The sequence below is a fragment of the Erpetoichthys calabaricus genome, chromosome 13, assembly GCF_900747795.2.
Source record: "Erpetoichthys calabaricus chromosome 13, fErpCal1.3, whole genome shotgun sequence".
NCBI lineage: Eukaryota > Metazoa > Chordata > Cladistia > Polypteriformes > Polypteridae > Erpetoichthys > Erpetoichthys calabaricus.
The window spans coordinates 128,081,900-128,102,667 of NC_041406.2; the positions used below are offsets into that span (position 1 = coordinate 128,081,900).

The 20,768-nt window shown below is 36.5% G+C and overlaps 1 protein-coding gene across 6 annotated transcripts in view; it reads left to right on the plus strand.

The window, feature by feature from the left end:
* The window catches only part of runx1t1 (RUNX1 partner transcriptional co-repressor 1), a 153,305-nt gene that overhangs the window by 24,624 nt on the left and 107,913 nt on the right, over window positions 1-20,768 (plus strand). The window contains exon 1 of one of the 6 annotated variants that reach the window (XM_051935502.1): window positions 7,186-7,382. The exons of 4 other annotated variants lie outside the window; for them this stretch is intronic. In XM_051935502.1, the coding sequence (XP_051791462.1) occupies window positions 7,376-7,382 (7 nt within the window). In that variant the 5' untranslated portion in view covers window positions 7,186-7,375. Of the gene's footprint in view, window positions 1-7,185; window positions 7,383-20,768 lie in introns of those variants that run through there. One more of the 6 variants, XM_051935503.1, reaches the window with a different exon arrangement.

Genomic DNA, 20,768 nt, shown 5'->3' on the forward strand with positions numbered 1-20,768 from the left:
ATTTTACCATTTCTAAAACAAAAATGGTAATATCGAAATCTATCTAGCTATCTATTGTAATATGTGTTACCATAAATGTAGTACAGGCTTTGAAAATGAATTTTTTTGCATTAAGGTGTGATTGGCTATATTTGTACAGATATAGGAAAGCCTACTGTAGCTGCCAATTATGATGCTACCTTGCCAGCACTTGAAAGCATAAAACTGATGATGAAGTGAGGGTACTAGAGAGTGATGTACTGCTAGCTCCATCTAGTGAGTGATGTATCCCATTTCATTGTCAGGATCATGCAGCCTTGCTGGTGTGGCATTCAGCGTTTAATGTTAAGACATCAGTGAAATAGTGTTATCTTCTACCAATTGCTTCATTACTGGGAGTAGATTTTGTCCTGATTATAATGTTAAAAGAGAAAATGTTAATGTTCTATTTAAAGACACGCAAGTGAGGGCATTGAGAATGTTGCCTGAGTACTGAGAAAATTGAATAAGAAAGATTAAGTATGTTTGCTTGATCCTGAAACAACCAAATATGTACATTGAGTATGTACCGTAAAGAACAGTTTGTGTATGTGTATATGTATCTGAATAATGAAGACATCTGTCTACACATACATACCAATACAGCAATGAATAAATAAATCAAAATTTCTGTTAAAAGTTCAGGGGAGTGAGCATGCTAAAGAATAAAGTCTGTATTAAAAATGACTGAGATTTTTTTTTCTTAAAGTCATCAATATAGTTGTACATTTGTAAAAGTTTCTTTGTTTTGGAAACACACACATAGACGCATATTGTACAGTCCAGCAATTATCCATTCATATTCCAAAACTGGGTCACAATTAGTCAAAATCAACTACAGCATTTTCAGGTGCAGGATACACTATATGGCCAGAAGTCTGTGGACTGTTAACCTTCACGCCTATATGAGCTTTTTGGACATCCCATTCCAAAACCATGGTCATTAATATGACGTTGCTTCCCCACCTTTGCAGGGGCAACAGTCTCCACTCTGTATTAGAGTGTGTCTGTGGGAATTTGTGCCCATTCAGCCAAAAGAACATTTGTGAGGTGCTGATGTAGGACAAGAAGACCTGGCTTGCAGTTGGCATTACAGTTCATACCAAAGGTGTTCAAGTGCAGGCCACTTGCTGTCCTCCACACCTAATTCATCAAACAATTTCTTTATGGACCGGCTTTGTGTGCAGGAACACAGTCTTACTGGAACAGAAAAGGTCCTTACCCAAACTGTTGCTACAAAGTTGGAAGTGCATGATTGTCTAAAATTTCTCTGGTTGGTGTAGCATTAACAGTACCCTTCTTTGGAACCAAAGGACATGGAACCTTCAAAAACAGTCCCAGACCATTATACCTCCTCCCCCATATTTTACATTGGGCACTATACAGTCTGGAAGGTGGTGTACTGCTGGCATCCACCAAACCCAGATTCGTCCATCAGGTTGCCGTATAGTAAACCCTGATTCATCACTCCAGAGAACATGTTCCCACTGCTCCAGAATCCAATGGCATCTCGCTTTACATAACTGCAGCCGATGCTTGGCATTGTGCATAGTGTGATCCTAGGCTTGTGTGCAGCTTTTTGACCATGGAAACTCATTACATTAAGCTCCAGACATGCAGTTCTTGTGCAAAGGTTATTTCCAGATGTAGTTTGGAACTCTTTTGTGAGGATAGGTGATTTTAAGAGATATGCACTTCAGTACTAATGGGCTGTACCCTGTAAGTTTGTGTAGTCTTCCACTTCTTTGCTGTTGTCGCTCCTAGATGTTTCCACTTTGCAATAATAGCACTTACAAGTGACTGGGGAATATCTAACACAGCAGAAATTTCACATTCTGAGCTGTGGCAAAGGTGCCATCCTATGACAATGTTTGTCAATGGTAAATACATGACTGTGTGCTTGAGTTTATGCATCCGTTAACAATGGGTGCTGCTGAAACACCTGGACTCATTATTTGGAGGGTTGTTTAAACACTTTTGGCCTTTCACAATATTTTATAGAATTGAACTTCTGGATAGGATGCTAGTCCATTACTGTTGATATCCATGCACATATCCACACTTAAAAAGTCAATTTATAGCTGACACTCAAACCAGCCAACATGTCCTTGGATGAAAACTGGCATGTCCCAAGGAAAAAAAATCTAATGCAGGCATGAAAACAGCTCACAACCGCTGAGATTAGATTCTAGAAATCAGTATTTGTGAGAGTATAAAAGATGTCCATTCAAACCACCCTGATGATGTTCCTTCAATATTTGGTATAATAAAAGGTTGAAATGTTAGTATTTTTGAGTAGATGGAAGCAAAAATTCTCACAAAGTTTCTATTTTATACACTAACCTATTATATACAGTATATGTTATTGTCTTAATAAAGTTTAACTTCCAGGAATGCACAAGTTCAGTGGTGTCTGCCAGGTTCTCTGTACTCATGATTGAGTGGACGTGATTAAACAATTAATAAGGATGTATGCTAGAGACATTGAAATTCTAGAAATATGCTGTGTAATTATTAATAATTGCTCTCATGGAATTTAGAGTCATAAGTTATAACACATGAAAAATGAACACACTACTTACAATAACATTTAATCATATTTTGTATTATGCGAGTATGATCAACATGCTTTTAAATATGTGTACATTTTGGCTTTTATATCTGCATTTGTCCTGGAGCTGGGGGGTTGGGTGAGGTGATTATTTGGAGGATGTCACTCTGTGACCTCATTAGCATTTATTGTTGAGAGCGTACAAGCAGAAAATGTGAAATTGGTATGTCGTGAGTAGCTCCACAGAACTATAGAGCCTTGAAATTTTGCCTGCAGTATGGTGCAGAGTGAACATTAAGAGAAAGCTGTCCAGATGGCAAGCAGCAGAGGAGCAGAGCTGCAGGTTTTTGTCTGTGCTGCTGGGAGGCGGGGAAGTTCACTGGAGCATACACTATTGCTCTTGCATTTCAACAGAACCAACTCGCCATCCGTCAGCAGAGGGAAGATGGGGGTGTGACAAAACACTTAAGCTCAAATACAATACCTGCCTAGTGAACTGTATCTTACTGCCTAGCAGTCAAAGTATTTTCATTTACACTATAATGAAAAAAGTTGTTGAACTGTGCTCCATATCTCTGTAGTTTCTCCATTTTGTAAATCTGTGATGCAGTTGATTAAGTGCCTTTTTACTCAAATGGATCAAGTTTGTGAAATACAATTATATGCGAGTGGTCTCTTGCCCTTTATACCTTCTAATAATTTTTTTCACATTGTTATGGCAATGTTGATAATTTTTTTTTCATGTAACCTTTTTTTACCTACTACTTTGATCTTATTTCTTTTTCTTTATATTTTAAACCCTTGTTTACCTTGTATGTTTTTAACTTATTAATCAAGTTTGGGTGGCCACCATGTTAGTCATCTTACACTGATTTTTTTTATAGCTTTGACAATATGTGGCTTAAAATGTGTGCACTTCATCAACATATACAAAGATTCTTAATTACATTTGTATAATAATTTAGCAAACAGTCATTCTAAACTAGCAGCATAAATAGTATTTCACAAGTTTTCTCTTTTCCTTACATTGCACATTGGGTGGGACTTGCTTGCCAGCAGGTTACTTTAGGAAAACACTAATAGCTTCCAGCTGTGTGGAAAATTAGACCCAAAGAGTCTGCCACGAAAAGAAGAAGATGTGAAAGATTTGAATGTGAAAGCACTGCTAATTCGTCCATTTTGTTCAGTACTACTGGGCCATAAAAGATTGTTTTCCAATATGTCAGCTTCAATTGGAGGCCAATGGCCCGCGAGAGAAAGGAAAACAAGAGAGTGGGGAAATCTGGACATTAGTTAGTCCGCCCCTGCAAGCTGGTGCACCACTATTGCTGAGAGACCCACCACAAGAAGAGTTGGTTGCCATGACCATTCATCAAGAGCTCATTGGCTCATCATTGAGTGCCAAAGCTTTCAATTTATCAAGTCTTGCACAAAACAAGTCAGAATAAGCCTCATTCAGCTTTGTTAAAGCCAACTCCAAGAGGTGAAAAAGGAGAAAAAAAATCCATTTGAATTCATCTTGCCAGTGTCTTTTTATAACTCTTTCACTCTGTTAATGCAGCCCCGACTTAAATGAGTGCCTTTTATTTGATAGTTTTGAATATATCATTCCATTAATTCCTTTTACTCTCAAAAGCAGACAGTGACAGGCAGATGGGGGGAAGGAGAAGACTATTTGGTTTGAGGGTTTCTTTCAAATGGAATCAATGAGGTTGCAGGTCTTTTAAATTAACTTACTTAATACCCACTGAGCAGAGTCATGAATCTGCTTTGTGTAGAATCAGGAGTATAAGTAGAAGGAAAAGTTGAGAACTTGAGAAAAGATCTTTAGAGATTCAGGGTGTGCATGTATGGTGAGGATCAACCAGAACAGATGCATTTTCCTGATAGTCACTATCCAAATGGTGAGTTGTTTTGACCATTTGATTGACATAAATTTTATATCTTCATCTGATTTAGAACTAGATCTATGACTTCTTGTTTCTCATAAGAAACTAGTTATTCACATTTGTTCATTATGCCTGTGTGCATGTCATAAAGTATTTTTATTGGACTAAAATAGTATGGTTCCATGATAAAGGTTTTTCTGTGGCTATAATCAAATGTAAACAAAAGGTTGGGTAGCTAATAATAAATATTTTGTGGGTGCCTTAGATTTGTTTAGGGTAGCAGTGTCTGGTTTTATCTATAAATAATTTTCGTGAAGAGTACAGTTGCAACAAATGTAATGAAAGAAAATATAATTTGTAAAAAACTGGCATATACTGTACATTTATTGGCAGGTAATTTTAAGAAATGCACCAAGTGGCCATTTTTGAAAGTTATAATCATTGATTTACTGCTATATTCATTAAAAGTATGCCATCCAGCAAACACTGAAGACACTCTGATGACCCACAGTTTTTAAAAAATTGTTAAAGTCAAATAATTGTGTTATATTAAAAAAATCCACTTGATCATATTGGTGAAATATGTTTTTTCACTTTAAATTCTTGTTACATTTTTCAGTCTACTGCTGTTTGCCAGTTGTATTTCTAATCCAGTTCATATTTCCATACTTGTGAATTTTTTTATCCTAATCATATAAACAGCATGTATGATAAAATGTATTTAGGGAGAATAGTATTGTCTGTCTTTGGCTCATCTTAGTTTAGTTTTCTTTTGGAGTATTGTAGCAATTTCTAAAGGTAACATTGCTTTAGTGATTTTTAAAAAAAATTTCATTCTATGTTTTTAGCTCAAGTTTCGAAACAGGAAGGCATATATTTTTAAGTATTTGTTTCACTTCTTTTGTTTTTACGTAGTTTGTGTTTATTTTATAGTAAAGGAAAACTATTTTTATACCCACAATAGCAAAAAAGCTATTGGTTGTATGCTGAAGTTGAAATGCTTCTAGATAGTGAAAGTGTGAGATTTCTGAAAAAAATGTGACTGCTGCAGTTTGTCAAAAAGACAGAGCGCTATCATTCTTCTCCCACTCCTCTTAAAGCTCTTCTGACAATAGTGGAATTTTAAGAGTGCCATTGCATTAGGTGAGAGTTGCATGCTACATCGAGACTGAAGTGTTTACTAAGTGACACCATTTGTCAAAAAGCCACAGACATTCCCGTCACCAGAGAGACAAAGAGAAAGCATATTCTTAAAGACTAAAATGATCAGTTTTTGATTTGTTCTCGGTACGACTCATGAGTCATTTAAAGCCATTTATGAGGAGGAATGCAATGAAGCTGACAAGTATTGAAAGCCCAGACATATTAATTAGATGCAGTGAAAAACATGAAAAAAATATCTGCCTGTATGGGGCAGACAAGAGTCAGAACAGCAGTTGAACATGGCGTATTTTATGCTTTGGAATAAATATATGGCGAGCATGGTGGCACAATGGTTTGTGCTGCAACCTTACAGCTGTTAACAACCTGTGTTCAGTTCACAGTCACTGTTCATGTGGATTTATTTACTTTTCTTTAACATCTGAAACATATGCATACTGGGCTAATTGATGTTGTGTGCCCCACGATGTGTTGGTGTCTTACCTAGTGTTTCTTGAGCCTGAATCTTCTTTGGCTACAGCCTTCTAAATGGAAAGGACAAAAAAAAGTTCAAGAAACAGGTATGGATGAATATGGATGTTAAGTGTATCATATTTATAACCTCCTTACCTGGAAAATGTTAAACATTATTTTGGGGTCACATGAAGAGCAAAGGTGACATCTTTGTGAAGCTTTAAAGAACTGTTTAGTAGGGTTTTGGCTAAATTGCATTGGCTGATTGTAAAGTTCTAGTATATTTTAAATCATGTTTTAGAAGTAGTCAGCATCTGTTTTGTTTGAGTTAAGGTGTCATTTTCATAAAAAAAGAAACACTTTGTATGGGATATCAAAAATAAGTCAGAAAATTTGACCTCTTGTCTTTTCTTAATCTTGTGTAAACTGCCCATCATTACCTGGTATAAAATATTCTTTAAGAGATTGTAGATGTTAACATTTTATTCTTTGGGGAAGTTATTAGTTAAGATTTTTGTTTAGAACAAAATCAAATATTCATATATATCCTGTAATATTTACTTGATGATGTATGTTGTCTTTTTCAGTTTGTGGAGTTTTGTAGAAATTATTATTTTTCCTATGAACTGGTGTAAAAACAGCCTTGTGATCCTTGTTAATGAACAGAAATTAGGAAGACAGTAGCAGTATATAGGGATATCTTTATATTTGGGAAGATGGTCATGAAACACAAAGAAAAATATGACATTTAGCTATGTAATCGATAGTGTAAACTGATCCTCATCAAACAGCTTTGTAGCAAAAGTCAAATGGTAACCAGATGATTAGGAAAAAAGAAAACACTGCTTGCAAAGGTGGCATGATTTGGGAAACCTTTCCTTGATGTGCTTTCTCTCTCCCTCCCTCTCCCCCACTTGCCTTTTTCTGCCAAGAAATGTATGGCTGCAGTGTGTCGGCTGAGGTGGGGGCTTGAGCTAGGATAATATGCGCATGCATCCCTGTCATTGTTCTGCCTGAAGAGGCAGGGGCTTGGTTCAAGGCCACATGTGCTTCTGTCATCATTCACATTTCTGCTCCAAGTGCAATACAGTATGTCAGCTCTCCATCTGTCTTTGCCAGGCAGAAACGCACACTCCTGCCTTCCTGCCTCCAGCTAGGCTGCCACTGCCAACCCTGATGGCCTCTCATGCTTTCCTGTTTGCTCATTCCAAAGCAGGCTGCTGCAAGCTTGGGATTAGCCTGCCCTAAGACACAGTGAAAGAAAAAGAGGGATCTTGTTTTGAGGTGCATATCTCATTACAGGATGCCAGGTGAGTCACATTGGACAATGCAGCTTTGCTCTAAAAGGCTTGTACCCTCTTTTACCAAACTATTTTAGACTTAGGCAGAAGAACACCAGAATTTAAAGAAATGTATGTCAGTAATATTTGCTTATAACAGACAGTTTGTACATTACAGATGTGAAAGTTTTTTTTTATTATTAATGGTTATGGTTTATTATACAGTTTTCATTTAAGTCAAAATAACTATGGTTACAATGTTAATACTGCCTTTTTTCATGGTGGCTTCCAACTTCTTTTACAGAAGGAAAAATACTGCATAGTAAAATGTAGTAATGTCGTTTCCCCTTAAAGAAAGCCACATCGTAGTATGTTACTAATGTTTGTCTATTTGTATCAGTTGCTTTTTGTGGTTTTATTTTAATTAATGTATTTATTTATTTTAATAAATTTCCTTAATTTAATTGACAGCATGGGAAGTGGGGGTGGGGGAGTGTACTAGTTAGTGACCTTGGTTTGAATCCAAGCACATTCACTATGTAGAGTTATCATGATGTTCCAGTCTCTGCATGGGTATTCAAGTTATCGGCCAGATCTCAAAGGAGAGTGTATTAGACTGATTGGTGGCTCTACATTGGCCATGCGTTGATGTTTGCTTCAGTGTGCTCTGTGATGGAGTGACATCTCAGATGAATCTGGTTCTTATAATGTGCTGCCAAGGTAGGCTCTGGCTCCCTGCAATCCAGTAATGGACAATACAGGTTTAGAAAATTGATTAATTAATTCTTTCAGGTTTTAGCCGTTTGCTTTTTAGTTTGTTTTTTTTTTTTTTTTTTTTTTTTGTTTTTTCAATTATACTGTCAGTTTCATTTTATGTGCCTCACTAGTGGCCTGCTCTGTGATTTAAGAATAACTACTGCTGTATGTTCTTTTGCTTAATCTCCTTTTACCAGTTTGAGTTAGCAGCCTCACTTGGTCAATTGGTTTTCATTTTAGCCTCATTTGTTTGAATGGTTCATGTTGTCATTTCCTCTCATTGCATCTTGTGCTGGTTTGTGTTTCAAGTCTTATTCTGGTTAGCTGGTCTGTTTTACAGTCCATCTTTGATTTTCAGATTTGTGTTGTCAGTCTGTTCAAGTGAGGTTCTTTATTATGCTGAATGCAGACTCTCATGTGCATAGAGTATTACAAGCATTCCCTGCCATTGTGTGTCATGTGTGAAGTAGCAAATTGTGTTTGACAGCTGGCTGTGTTGTGCTGAATTGTGATATCAACCTGCTGTAGTGCACATTTGTCTTGCTTCAGTCAGATTGTTTGCATGATAACCTTACACTGCTCTGCAAGTTTGTGTTATCATTCTTAGTTGGTTTGCAAAATTAGACTACAGTTCTGCTCAAAGTTTTTTTTACATTGTCTCTCTGATGTGGTTTGCCTTGTTGCCAGCAAGCTCTAATAATAAAATTGTTAGCCTGCTCACCAAAAAGTTTCGACCAAGTAGTGTTGATGGTTCATATGAAGACTGAATCTGGTCGTGTGTCTATCTCTCAGTATCATAGACATAAAGAAAGCATGCATCTGGCTGCTTATACATGTGGTGGATGCACTGAAGAGATTGCATATCTTATATACTATGCAGATGGTGTTTTGAAACCGTATCTGCTGCCTCCAGTCTTTTCTTGGACATTGGTGTAGGTATTGCTGCCAGTTATAATTTTCTGTTTTGTTCTATTTGTTTTATGTCATGTATGTCTAACATATAATTAATATTACATGGTGGTTTGAGAATGTGAGATTAGAGCCACAGATCTAGATTTCATAAAGCTAAATAGACCACACAATAAGATTTCAACAAGTTTCCTTGAAATGAACACAAATTGTTAGGCTTACACATAAAAAAGAAGGTACTGTATATGTTTACTTGGGAATAACATCATCACTTAATAATGTATTTAAATCAAGGCTTTATAAAGAAAAGCAACTAATGAAGAAGAACAACAAACAAAGGGAAAATAGAACAGCTTTTAACATTTAGTAAGAACAAAACCAACCATCAGCCCTCAGTTTGTTTAATTAATTATTAAAAGTACAGTATACAAGTTAAATGAAGAGCATTCTAAATATAATTAACTTTTCATAAATAACAAATTCGTATTAATGATCTTCCAGATGCCAACTAAGTATATTAATTTCTTATAGTCAAGAGACAGGTTAACAGCGCTACAAAGACTTGATTGCGGATTTCTGTCTGCGAGATGTTTGCAAAAGCATAACCTTATTTAGTACAAGGCAGTTAAAGTGCATTCACATACAGTATATCTAGTGTTTCGTGTACCAGTGTTAGTACATTTGTAGAATAGCAGCAAGCTGAGTTGTTATCTTTGTACCGCTAACACCTATTTTGGGCACAGCTCACTTCATTTTTTAATTTCCTGACTCTCGGATTTAGAACATACTGCCTCTTGATCGCTGCCACCCCGTGTCTTTTGCATGTCCTGCTTTCTAATTGTGTGACATTTTAATTTCCTTGTCATGGTGTGTAAGGGAACAACAAACCATTATAAGCACTCATGGAACATCATAAAATATTTGAATAAACTGATTTGACAGACACACAAATTATGGGAGGATTATGAGCCTTTAGATATAACATGCAGTTAAACATCCTCTATACAGTACATGAATGCATGAATGATTGATCAATGCAAATTATTTGTGATTGGTAATCAGTAACATCCAGGAGCTTGTCTGGGTTACATGTAAGAAGAGTCACAGGTTGAGAGCACCTTTTCTGAAGCATTATCTATGTTAATCATGTGGATGGTATATTATAAAAGGATATCCTTTGAAATTGCTAAGAAAACTAATAAAAAAAATACTGCAAGGTGAATGAAAATAAAATTTGATTAATATATTAATTTACTAACTGGAAGTGTTCAAGGTGACTTTCAAGAGTGCCTCTGTGCCTGATTTCTCAGTTTACATAGTAAAGTTTAAAATATACAAAAGACATGCAAATGATTACTTTTCAATACTTGCTTATTATTTCATTTCATTATGTATTTAACCTATTTAATTTATATCAGATCTATTTCTATCAAAGTAATCTGTGCCACCTCTGCAAGGATGCAGACAGATACCCTCATTATTTCTGAATATGCTTCCTAACTTACCCTTTCTCAACAGAAAACATGAAGGACATTTTTTACAATTAAGTTGTGTAAAGTGACTACAGTTCTTATAATACAGAATGTTTCAAAAACAGTCATGAGCACCAACCTCTGAAAATTGTAGTCTGATGTGCTAAGATATCAAACAGAGTAATGGTCAGTGCATTTATGAAATATGTGATTTTCTTTATTTTGTTTTGTTTTAAGTTTTAGTGTGCACATAACACACAAAGACTTCTATTGTCAGTTTTAGGTGTTAATAGACTATGCTGAGTTCTGTTGAGAATTTGTGTTAGCAGCTGTGACCACAAGCAATATGCCATTTCAGAGACACTTGAGCAGATTTGACACTTGGCTATTCCTAATACCCATCTGGAAGTTTTTGCTTTTTTTTACATATTTCCTTAAGGACAAACTGCTTTACAATCTGTCCAAACCATAGATATTAGGGGAAAAAAAACCTAGACCATCTGTGGATTTATTATTGCCCACTACTAAGATACTATTCTACTGTTGTACAAATGCTGTTATGTTACTCTGCAAGAGTTCATAATGCACATCATGACCCTTATTCTTTTGGGGATTCATAGTGGCTGCTAGGTTTTTGTTTCAGCTGGTTTCTGTGCGAGAAGATAATACTTGTTATTAATGGAATTGACCATGCACTGCAATTAATGCAATTAATTGTGGTATTCACAAGTTCCCACCAGGATATATTTTATGAAAAATAAAAATCTTTGTGAAATAGAGGGTACTAAGTTGTTGCTAATAATAATATTACTCAATTGTTGTTTTTTTTAATTTCTTGTTATTTTTTTTATTATTCATTTCTTTATGGAGAATAGACACAGGTACAAAGGGTGAGCTGCTGCTGACTTCATTCACTTTATATGCAGTATTTATCTCAACGTTAATGTCATCTGGATAAGAAAATAAGCAATTGATGTCAAATAACATTAGCAGCATGAGAATTTATATAAAAATAAACTTTTACACACTATGACCACAATATAAATAACATAGTAATTCATGTGGAATTAAGTCCAAGCTATTATCATTTTCTTGCATGGTAGATGGAGAACTATAAAAAGAAATCCAGTTGAATAATATATCTCACTAACTGCAAACACTATTCTAAACCAAGTCCATCTCAGGTATACTTTCTTAACAGGATGTTCATTTTCAGGCATAAGGCAAGAAACAACCCTAGACATACCACCAGTGTATTACAGGGCCCAGTTAAACAGGACATGTTTAGATTTGATGATAAACCTACAGCAGAAGCATTTGGGATGTGTGATGAAAACTGGTTGCACGATTCAAAAACAAAGATGCTGGATCTGTTGAGCATCATCATTAACTGCTGTTCCACAGTGGTGTCATACATGCTGTAGTACAGTATATGAATATTATTGTCATTAACATTGTTGTTGTGTTTTCTGACAGGATCTCAACTTTGAGGTGATAGCAAAATATAGGGTTTATCATAAACGCTCAGATTGTTTACTTATTTGTCTTACTGCAAGATTTTTTTTTTAACTTGACATTCTCCAGCCATCCTCTTTCTTAACACAAGCCAATTTTACCTTCACAGAAGTCATATTTCACTTCTCTGTGCTATTTAAGTCTTGCTATAGACCTGTTTTCGCCATGTCTCAGTGGGTTCAGGGTGTCACCTTATCCACACCTGTTTTTTGGGTTACCATCTTCAAATATGTTAGATATGATTAGGATGCCTCAAAAATAAGTTTATTAAGGTTAAACATGTGCAGAGGCATTATATTACCTCTTGCAAATTACACTTAATGGGAATTTGCCCTCATCCTCTGTGCTCTCTCTCTCTTTACTGTGGGGGGAAATTTATACACATTTACACACATTTGGTCTTATTGTTTGGCTTTTAAATACTTTGAGGAATTGGCTGTTCTCATTCCCTAATTTTTTAAATTTAAATATACAGTACTGCATTTCAGTTACTTCTTCTAAACCCTTTTGCTGTTTCTCAGTTTCAATCTTTGTCATTGAAAATTTTCAACACTGTGGCTCCCTTTGTTTAGTATAGTGATACATTTAGGTGGCATTGCCATTGTTCATATTGGCACGGCAAAGGACTTTGGGCAGTGTGAGAGGCATTAAATGATGGCCACTATCTGGGTTTATTCCTTATATAGAGTAAGAGAAAATTCTAGTTGTATAATTTCTTGGAGATATGGCATTTATTCAGTGACCATGTTAATGAAAATATTAACTCAACCAACGTGGACATACTAAATATACATGCACTTTGAATTCAAGCTACATTAATCTGTAAAAAGAAAATTTATTGTGTTTTCACTTTTGTATGAGCTTGGTCATTCAAAGGGGCTAGTACTACTAGTACTATTCAGATCTTTCTATATTTATCTGATTTTAATTTAAAGTTACTAGAATTTTACATATTTAGGTTCTTAATTTAGCCATTATCAATAATAATCAGGCATTGCATCCCATACTTGTTGAAGAATTTATTGTTTAATCAGTTTGGATTGCATGTCATTCATGATTGTCAAAACCCTTAATCTTGAAGACTAACTGATATACAAATTTCATGCACTCTATAGAGCATCATAATAATCATAGTACTATGATTTCAGAGCTGACATGATTGGAATGTTTTCCTTGCTGTTGATGCAACTTATATGTACCACCAGTAACGTCATACTGCACGATAACATGAATACACTTGACTTGACCGTACTCCGCACCCGTACACATCCGCCGCACGTCCACCCTGCTGCCCGCTGCTGAAAGTTGATTCTACAATAAAATAAAAATAAAAAAAGAGTAATAATTCCAAAACTTTTCTCTTTTAATATAAAGCTGTAATGCACAGTTTCAGCGTAATATATGTGTGCCAAATTTCAGTCTACAGGTTATTTGAATTTTGACCTTAACCTTCCTAGGTTGATGTTTGACTTTGGAGGTTAATCATCACCCCAAAAGCGAATAGTAGAGGTCGCGTTGTATATGTGTACCAAATTTCACGTCAATAGGTCAAACGATTTGCGAGCTACAGGTGATTTAAAATCCTAGACAGACAAACGGACAGCCGCGGTACTGTATTATATAAGAAGATTGGTGACTTAAAGAAAAAGTAATGATAATGTTTGTTGGGCACTTGGATTTCAGCTATCTTGATGAGACACTTTGGTAGTTTAAGCCCTAAAATATCATTTTCTATGTAGTTTATATCTATGGCTATGGAGTGCTTTTAATTTGAGGTTGCAGATCTTTTACTGATCAATGATCACACTTCAGGCTATTCTTGAGTCAGTCTATTGTTTTGAGACTCTTGATCTCCTTACTTCTTCAAACCATATGTCAAATATGTTGCTTTAGATGCTTCATGGCTTCCAACCATGCTGGTATACTTGTTGTTGCATTTCTTTATAAATCCGTAGATTTAAGTTACTGTTGACTTGATATCACTTTCATCTTTAATGAATCCATCTAGAAAATTTCTCCCAGGGTTGTATTGATGCTTTTCATCTTCTTTTTGTTGAGCTATTTTGTAAGTTTTAGCTGTTTTCTTTTTTTTTTTTTGATTCATCTTCTCTTTTTGGCATCTTTTGTCATTTTTCTTTAGATTGGCACAAGTATAGATACCTTGAAGTCTGTGACATGGATGTGTTCAAGTGTACTATACGCTGCTATTTTTACTATTTATTTTGTTCCACTTTGGCATATTGGATGCTATCACATTCATCATATTAAGATACACATAGAATTTACCTTACTCAGTTTGTGTTGTCTGCTAGGGATATTTTCAACACCAGTTTGTTAGTTAATTTGGTAAGATTACCCACAGGCATTAGCAGGAAATCTAACTTCATTAGTTTTCTGCAATTTGTGAATGTCCAATCCAGTGAGGTTTCAGCTGTTTTGCTGTTGGAAGATATTCATTGTAAAGACACTAACTCCCTTACCACAAATGGAAACCCAAGACATTCTAGAGGATACAATGTGCAGCCCAGTTTTAAATCAGCGTTTAGAATTAACAGACTGCAGATCAGTTAAGTAGCAATTTAAGCATGTTCCTAATAAACATCATTTTCCCATGGATGCTGTAGGTTTATGTTGGAATTTAAAATTAGTTTAGCATTCTTTACAGTATTGCGGTGGGCTGGCATCTTGCCCGGGGTTTGTTTCCTGCCTTGCGCCCTGTGTTGGCTGGGATTGGCTCCAGCAGACCCCCGTGACCCTGTAGTTAGGATATAGCGGGTTGGATAATGGATGGATGGATTCTTTACAGTATCTTTAATTAAGTACATATACTATTCAGATCTTATTTCAAAATTGGCTGACAGTACTATGCAGTTTATCTGAATTGTTGTTATATTTTATACTGTTTTAGATCAGAGGTTCACAAAATATTTTTTAGGCCAAGGCTCCCTTGAAATGTTGCACCACCACCTCAGAGTTTGCTACTAATATAAACCCAGTGCTGCATAGCTGGGCATAATCTTGCATCACATTTTCAGCTAACAGTAGTTTTACAATATGATTTAGGAGAATAGCAGACCTACTGATTAAAGCAAACACTTCACTATAGCAGACTATTGACAAATATGTGATCAAATAGCACATGACAGCTCTAGGCCAGGGTACTCAGTCTATAGTCTTTTTTCTTGGTATACCACCACTAGGATCCAAAATGTTTTGAAGGACTTCTGATCTTAAGTGTATAAATATTGAACTCTTGCTATTTACAACTAAAGGAGATGTACCTTACCCTCACCAATATTGCACTTGAGAATTTTAACAACAGGTTAGTGATAGTTTTTGGTGTCTTTCAGTTTTCCGTATGTATGCCAAATGGCTTTTTTTTAATAAATAATAAAAAATTCTTTTCAATACTTTATATTTACAAAAAGTATACAGTTACAAAGTAAGAGAAAAGTATCTTGAAAATTACATGCAACTTATGGGCAAAAAGAGAAAAATAACTCAAGGAAGGTTCAAAGTCAATGTAAAGGAAGAGCCTTCTTCATGGTTGTGTAGTTCTGCTTCTACCTTCAGCATGTCCTGTATTTACCTTTTTAAGGAATGACAAAGGTTACTGAACATTAGCAACTCTGTCCAAAACAAAATCTTTCTGCTGTTGATTAGTATTACTAACACTAAAATAAATTTTTAAATGTGCGGTTTGTTTTATTAATAATTGTTAATATTCGCTGCAGTGGGCTGGCGCCCTGCCCGGGGTTTGTTTCCTGCCTTGCGCCCTGTGTTGGCTGGGATTGGCTCCAGCAGACCTCCATGACCCTGTAGTTAGGATATAGCGGGTTGGATGATGGATGGATGGATGTTAATATTCGTCCATCTTACTCATTGTATATTCTTTTGTACTAGTCTGCCAATTTCATCTCAACTCAATTGTTATTGTCATTCATTCACATACATAGTATATGATTGAACAGAATTTAGTTTCTTACAATCCACGGTGCATAAGCAAAATAACATTCATTTGACATACACCATAACATTACTAAAAAACAGAGAAACAATACAATATAACAAGACTAAAGATGCAGAACTTTAAAGCTTGAACAATGCTCGGTATCCATATTAAAGTACAGAGTGCAAAGTGACAGTACATAATTGGTGTAATGTTGTAGGGTTATGGTACCATAGGAGTTAAAAAGTCTGACAGGTTGGGGAAAGAAACTGTTATAGGATATGGCTCTGCTAGTTATAATGCTGTGGTATCTTTTACCTGATAGCAGGAGGTCAAATAGTGCATGTGATAGGTGAGAGATGTCTTAGGCTCTACACAGACCACATATATGAAAGATGTCCTGGATTGAGGAGAGGTAGACCCCTATGATCCTCTCAGTGGTCCTCGCTATACACTGCAGAGTCTTGCGCTTATGGGATTTGCTGTTCCCAACACCGCACAGAGATACAGTTTATCAGAATGCTCTCCACAGTTCCTCTTTAAAAAGTGGTAAGAATGGGTTGTGGTAAGCCGATTCGCTTCAGTCTCTGCATAAAAAAGTGGTGTTGTTGTGCCTTCTTGATAATAGAGTTTGTTTTGATTGTCCAGGAGAGGTCATCACAGATATGCACCCCAAGAAACTTGTTGTTACTGACTTTCTCCACATCAGAGCCATTGATGAGCAGTGGTAAATAGTCAGCCAGTGTTCTTCTGAAATCGACCAGCATCTATTTTGTCTTATAGATAATAAGAGAGAGATTATTTTCACCGCACCACCTCACCAAATGTTTAACCTCCAATTTGTAGGATGTGTCATCGTCGTTGCTGATGAGACCCACGATGGCTGTATCTTCTGCAAACTTGACAATGATGTTGGACTCAAACTTGGAGGTACAGTCATGGGTGGACAGCATGAACAATAGAGCAGCACGCAACCTTGGGGGGCACCTGTGCTCAGCCTGATGGTATTATATGTTCTGCTGTCATTGTGCACTGACTATGATGGCCTCTCTATGAAAAAGTCCAGAATCCAGTTACAAAGAGGAGTGTCAAGACTCAACAGAGAGAGTTTTCTCACCAACTGCTGTGGAATGATCGTGTTGAACGCTGAGCTGACATGTTCCCTGGTATTCAGGTGAGACAGTACAGCGTGCAAGGCATAGGAGATGTCATCATCAGTGGAGTGATTCAGATGGTAAGCAAACTGGTGTGGGTCCAGATAGGAGAGGATGGATTTGATGTGTCTTTTGACCAACTGATCAAAGCAGTTCATCATGATGGGAGTCAGTGCTACAGGGCGGTAGTCATTAATACACGTCACAATTTACTTCTTTGGCACTGGAATGATAGTCTTTTTGAAGCATGTGTGGACCAGAGCCTGGCTCAAAGAGATGTTAAAAATGTCTGTGATATCATCAGCCAGTTGGTCGGCACAGTCTCAAAGCACACACCAAGGAAATATGTCTGGTCCTACAGCGTCCTGTGGGTTGTCTCTGGAAAGCATCCGCCTTACATCATCAGGGTGCTAGAAGGGAAGGGCATGGACTTATATGCCTGTGTGCTGTTTTTAGCCTCAAATGTGCATAAATGTTGTTGAGTATGTCAGGGAGGCAAGTATCAGCGCTGTAGGCATGTGGCCATTAATGCCCTGATGCCCACAAGCGTGTGGGATCTTTCATGTCACAAAAGTTGTTGTTTATCTTCTGTTTATACTGATGGACTTGGAAAATTCAGCCCTTGCTGATCTGAGAGCCCCTTCATCTCCTGATCTGAAGGTGGCATCTCTTGCTCTCAGCAGAGCATGGACATCAGCCATCAGCCTTGGCTTCTGGTTGGCGCGTATAATAATAGTTTTTTCAATAGTGACATCCTCAATGCACTTTCCTATGTACCCAGTCACAGAGTCAGTGTATTCCTCTAAGTTAATATGTTAGTCATAGGTGGCTGCCTCCCTGAACATATTCCAGTCTGTACATTCAAAACAGTCATGCAATGCTGAGTTGTCTCCTTCAGGCCAGACTCTGATGATTTTTTGTACTGGCCTGGATTGTTTCAGCAGTGTCCTCAATACTGGGAGCAGCATAACACAGAGTTGGTCTGAGAATCCCAGATGGGAGCAGCGTACAGCCTTGTGATAATCTTACGTGTTTGTGTAAAAAATGTTCAGCATATTCTCAACCTTTGTGGCAAAGTTCACGTGCTCTTAAAATTTTGGTGTTACAGTTTTTAAGTTGGCATGGTTGACGTCGACAGCAATGATTAAGATAAAGCTATCAGGATGGGCCATTTCCTGCTCATTGATGATGTCATACAGCTCATGCAGAACCTTATTTGCATTCGCGTTGGGGGAGGGATGTACACTGTAACAACTATAATGGTGGCGAATTCTCTTGGAAGATAAAACGGCTAAAAACTCCAGCTGTGATGAACAGTAAGTTGCAACTGCCATACCATAAACACACTGGTCATTGTTTGCATAAACACAGAGTACCCCAATGCGAGTCTAACTGCATGAAATGGTGTTAGTCCTTGTAGCTGAATAGCTGAGTCAGGAACATTGTTCTGTAACCATGTTTCCAAGGTAATAAACAATCCAGATTGGGTGTTGCATTGGAGTATCAGATAGTCTATCTTGTTTTCCAGAGAGCATACTTTGGCCAATAGCACTGATGGGAGAGCTTGGATGGCTAGGCTTGACCTTCAGCCTCCAGCGGACTCCCAATTGCTTGCGTCGCTTCCCTTCCTTTTACACCACTTGCGGTGCCTCCTAGCCCCAGCATCTGAGTTGCGTGTTGTCATGGTGGAACTTTCTCCGCTTAGCAGTCCTAGGTTGCGTAGTCTCTCTGTTACCGATGTAGGAATTTTTGCTGTCTAGGTGCCTCCATGTGTGTTCTTTAAATCTAAAGCCATAAGAATATTACAACTATAACTAAAATGAAAGAGACATGCATGGTTGAATTCTCTTTTCTTAATGTTGTATGTCAGGCATAAAAATGTTCTTAAATGATGGGATCATGATGCATCCTTCTGAAAAGTGGAGAAATGCATCTTGATCTTTTATACTTGCTTTTAATTATCAAGGAACGTGTTTTTAGAGCTACAGAGATACATTTATATTACATACCTTTGAAGGTCTTGTTTGTTGACAACTTTAATGACTGCTGAATTTAATATTACAGTTGGCAAGAAAACCTGTGTATTTTTTATGTTACGATATATTATTCTGGAGCATGTGCAATATATGTTCCTATAAAATATTTTAAAATTTCATTTAAGATCATTTCTTTTGAAGAAAGAAGGAAATATTGAATGTGTATTCCCTACAGTATTAAAACAGCTCCCAACATTACTGCAGTTATTCTTCTTCCATGCCACCTTTGGCTATGATCTTTATATTGGCCAGCATAGGAAGAAAAAAATATACTTTTCATTCTGTTGATGCAGCAAATAATTATAAACTATAATCTAAATAATAATCCAGCAGCAGCAACAACAACCGCAACAATAAAACATCAGATTGATAGTAGCAAGGAAGACAAAGCTAAAGTAAAATTAAACTTTCAATTACAACTAAAGACTTTGAATCAAATCAGTCTTTAGTAATACACTCAAAGTATAAGCTTCTCACGCAAATAGGCTAATTAGTACTTGCATTATCTTGCACATCTGTTGTTCATCAGCATCGATACGATGATTCACCTTTTCTCCTGTTCCTGGAATGCTGAAAGTTCTCCATAGCTGGGAAAACTAACAGCATTAATTGAATGGTGATATTGTGTTATTTGCATACATTAGTAGTAGTGAGAAGTCAAGCAAAATGACACCTTTTATTGGCCAATAAAAGGTGTCATTTTGCTTGACTTCTCACTACATCCATAATGGCTAATACGGTACAACACCCTAGTACTACAGACATACAATAGTAGGATATGGTAAACAGGAAAGATGGTTAAAAGTTTAGATATAATCATTCATCTTCAGTTTCATTGAATTTTGTGATTATTTTAGACTAGTCATTGTAATTAAAGGACCTTTATATAATATACATGTTTACAGACTATTGGGTTGAATAATACAATTATAATGGTACTGCCACCATCATTGTAAGCTACCTGGTAGTTTCGTTAAATGGAGAGCTACTCTGACTAGTTCTAATTTATACTGTCATTCAAGGATAACCTATTTTTTCACTCCTATGTGTGCTGTCTGCAATGTCACATATTTTTTTCTGAGAGTCTTGCAAACACATTCTTCAGTGATGATTCCAATCGAAGCATCTTTGAGTACTTGCCATTGTGAACTGACCAATTTGCAGATATCCTCCATTGTAAAGAATATAATGTTAACATGTAGCTGGCATTCATGATTATTTATTAGGTTGCATCTGTCTGATAAATCCATTTTTAAATAATTATGTAAGATTTAGGGTAGATATCAGTACATGGCCCTATTGGGTTTGACTCACTTGAAAAACGGAATTTAACAATTTTAACTGAAGTCTCAATGCAGCCTGAATAGGCTGTAGAGTCAAACACAGCTAGTGTGTATTTTTATCATTGCGACTTTTCTCCAGCATCACTTCAGCAGGACTGTACTCGCATGAGACTAGTGGTGAAATATACTGTATAATAATCAGGAAAATGAATGCCAATACCATGTACTAGCATGTGGCTTCTAAATGCACATTCACGATTTTGATTCTCAGACACCTGCAATGTGCTTAGGCTTTTCAAACTAAAATGTGAAACATCTTTCCATTATCCAACCTCGCTATAT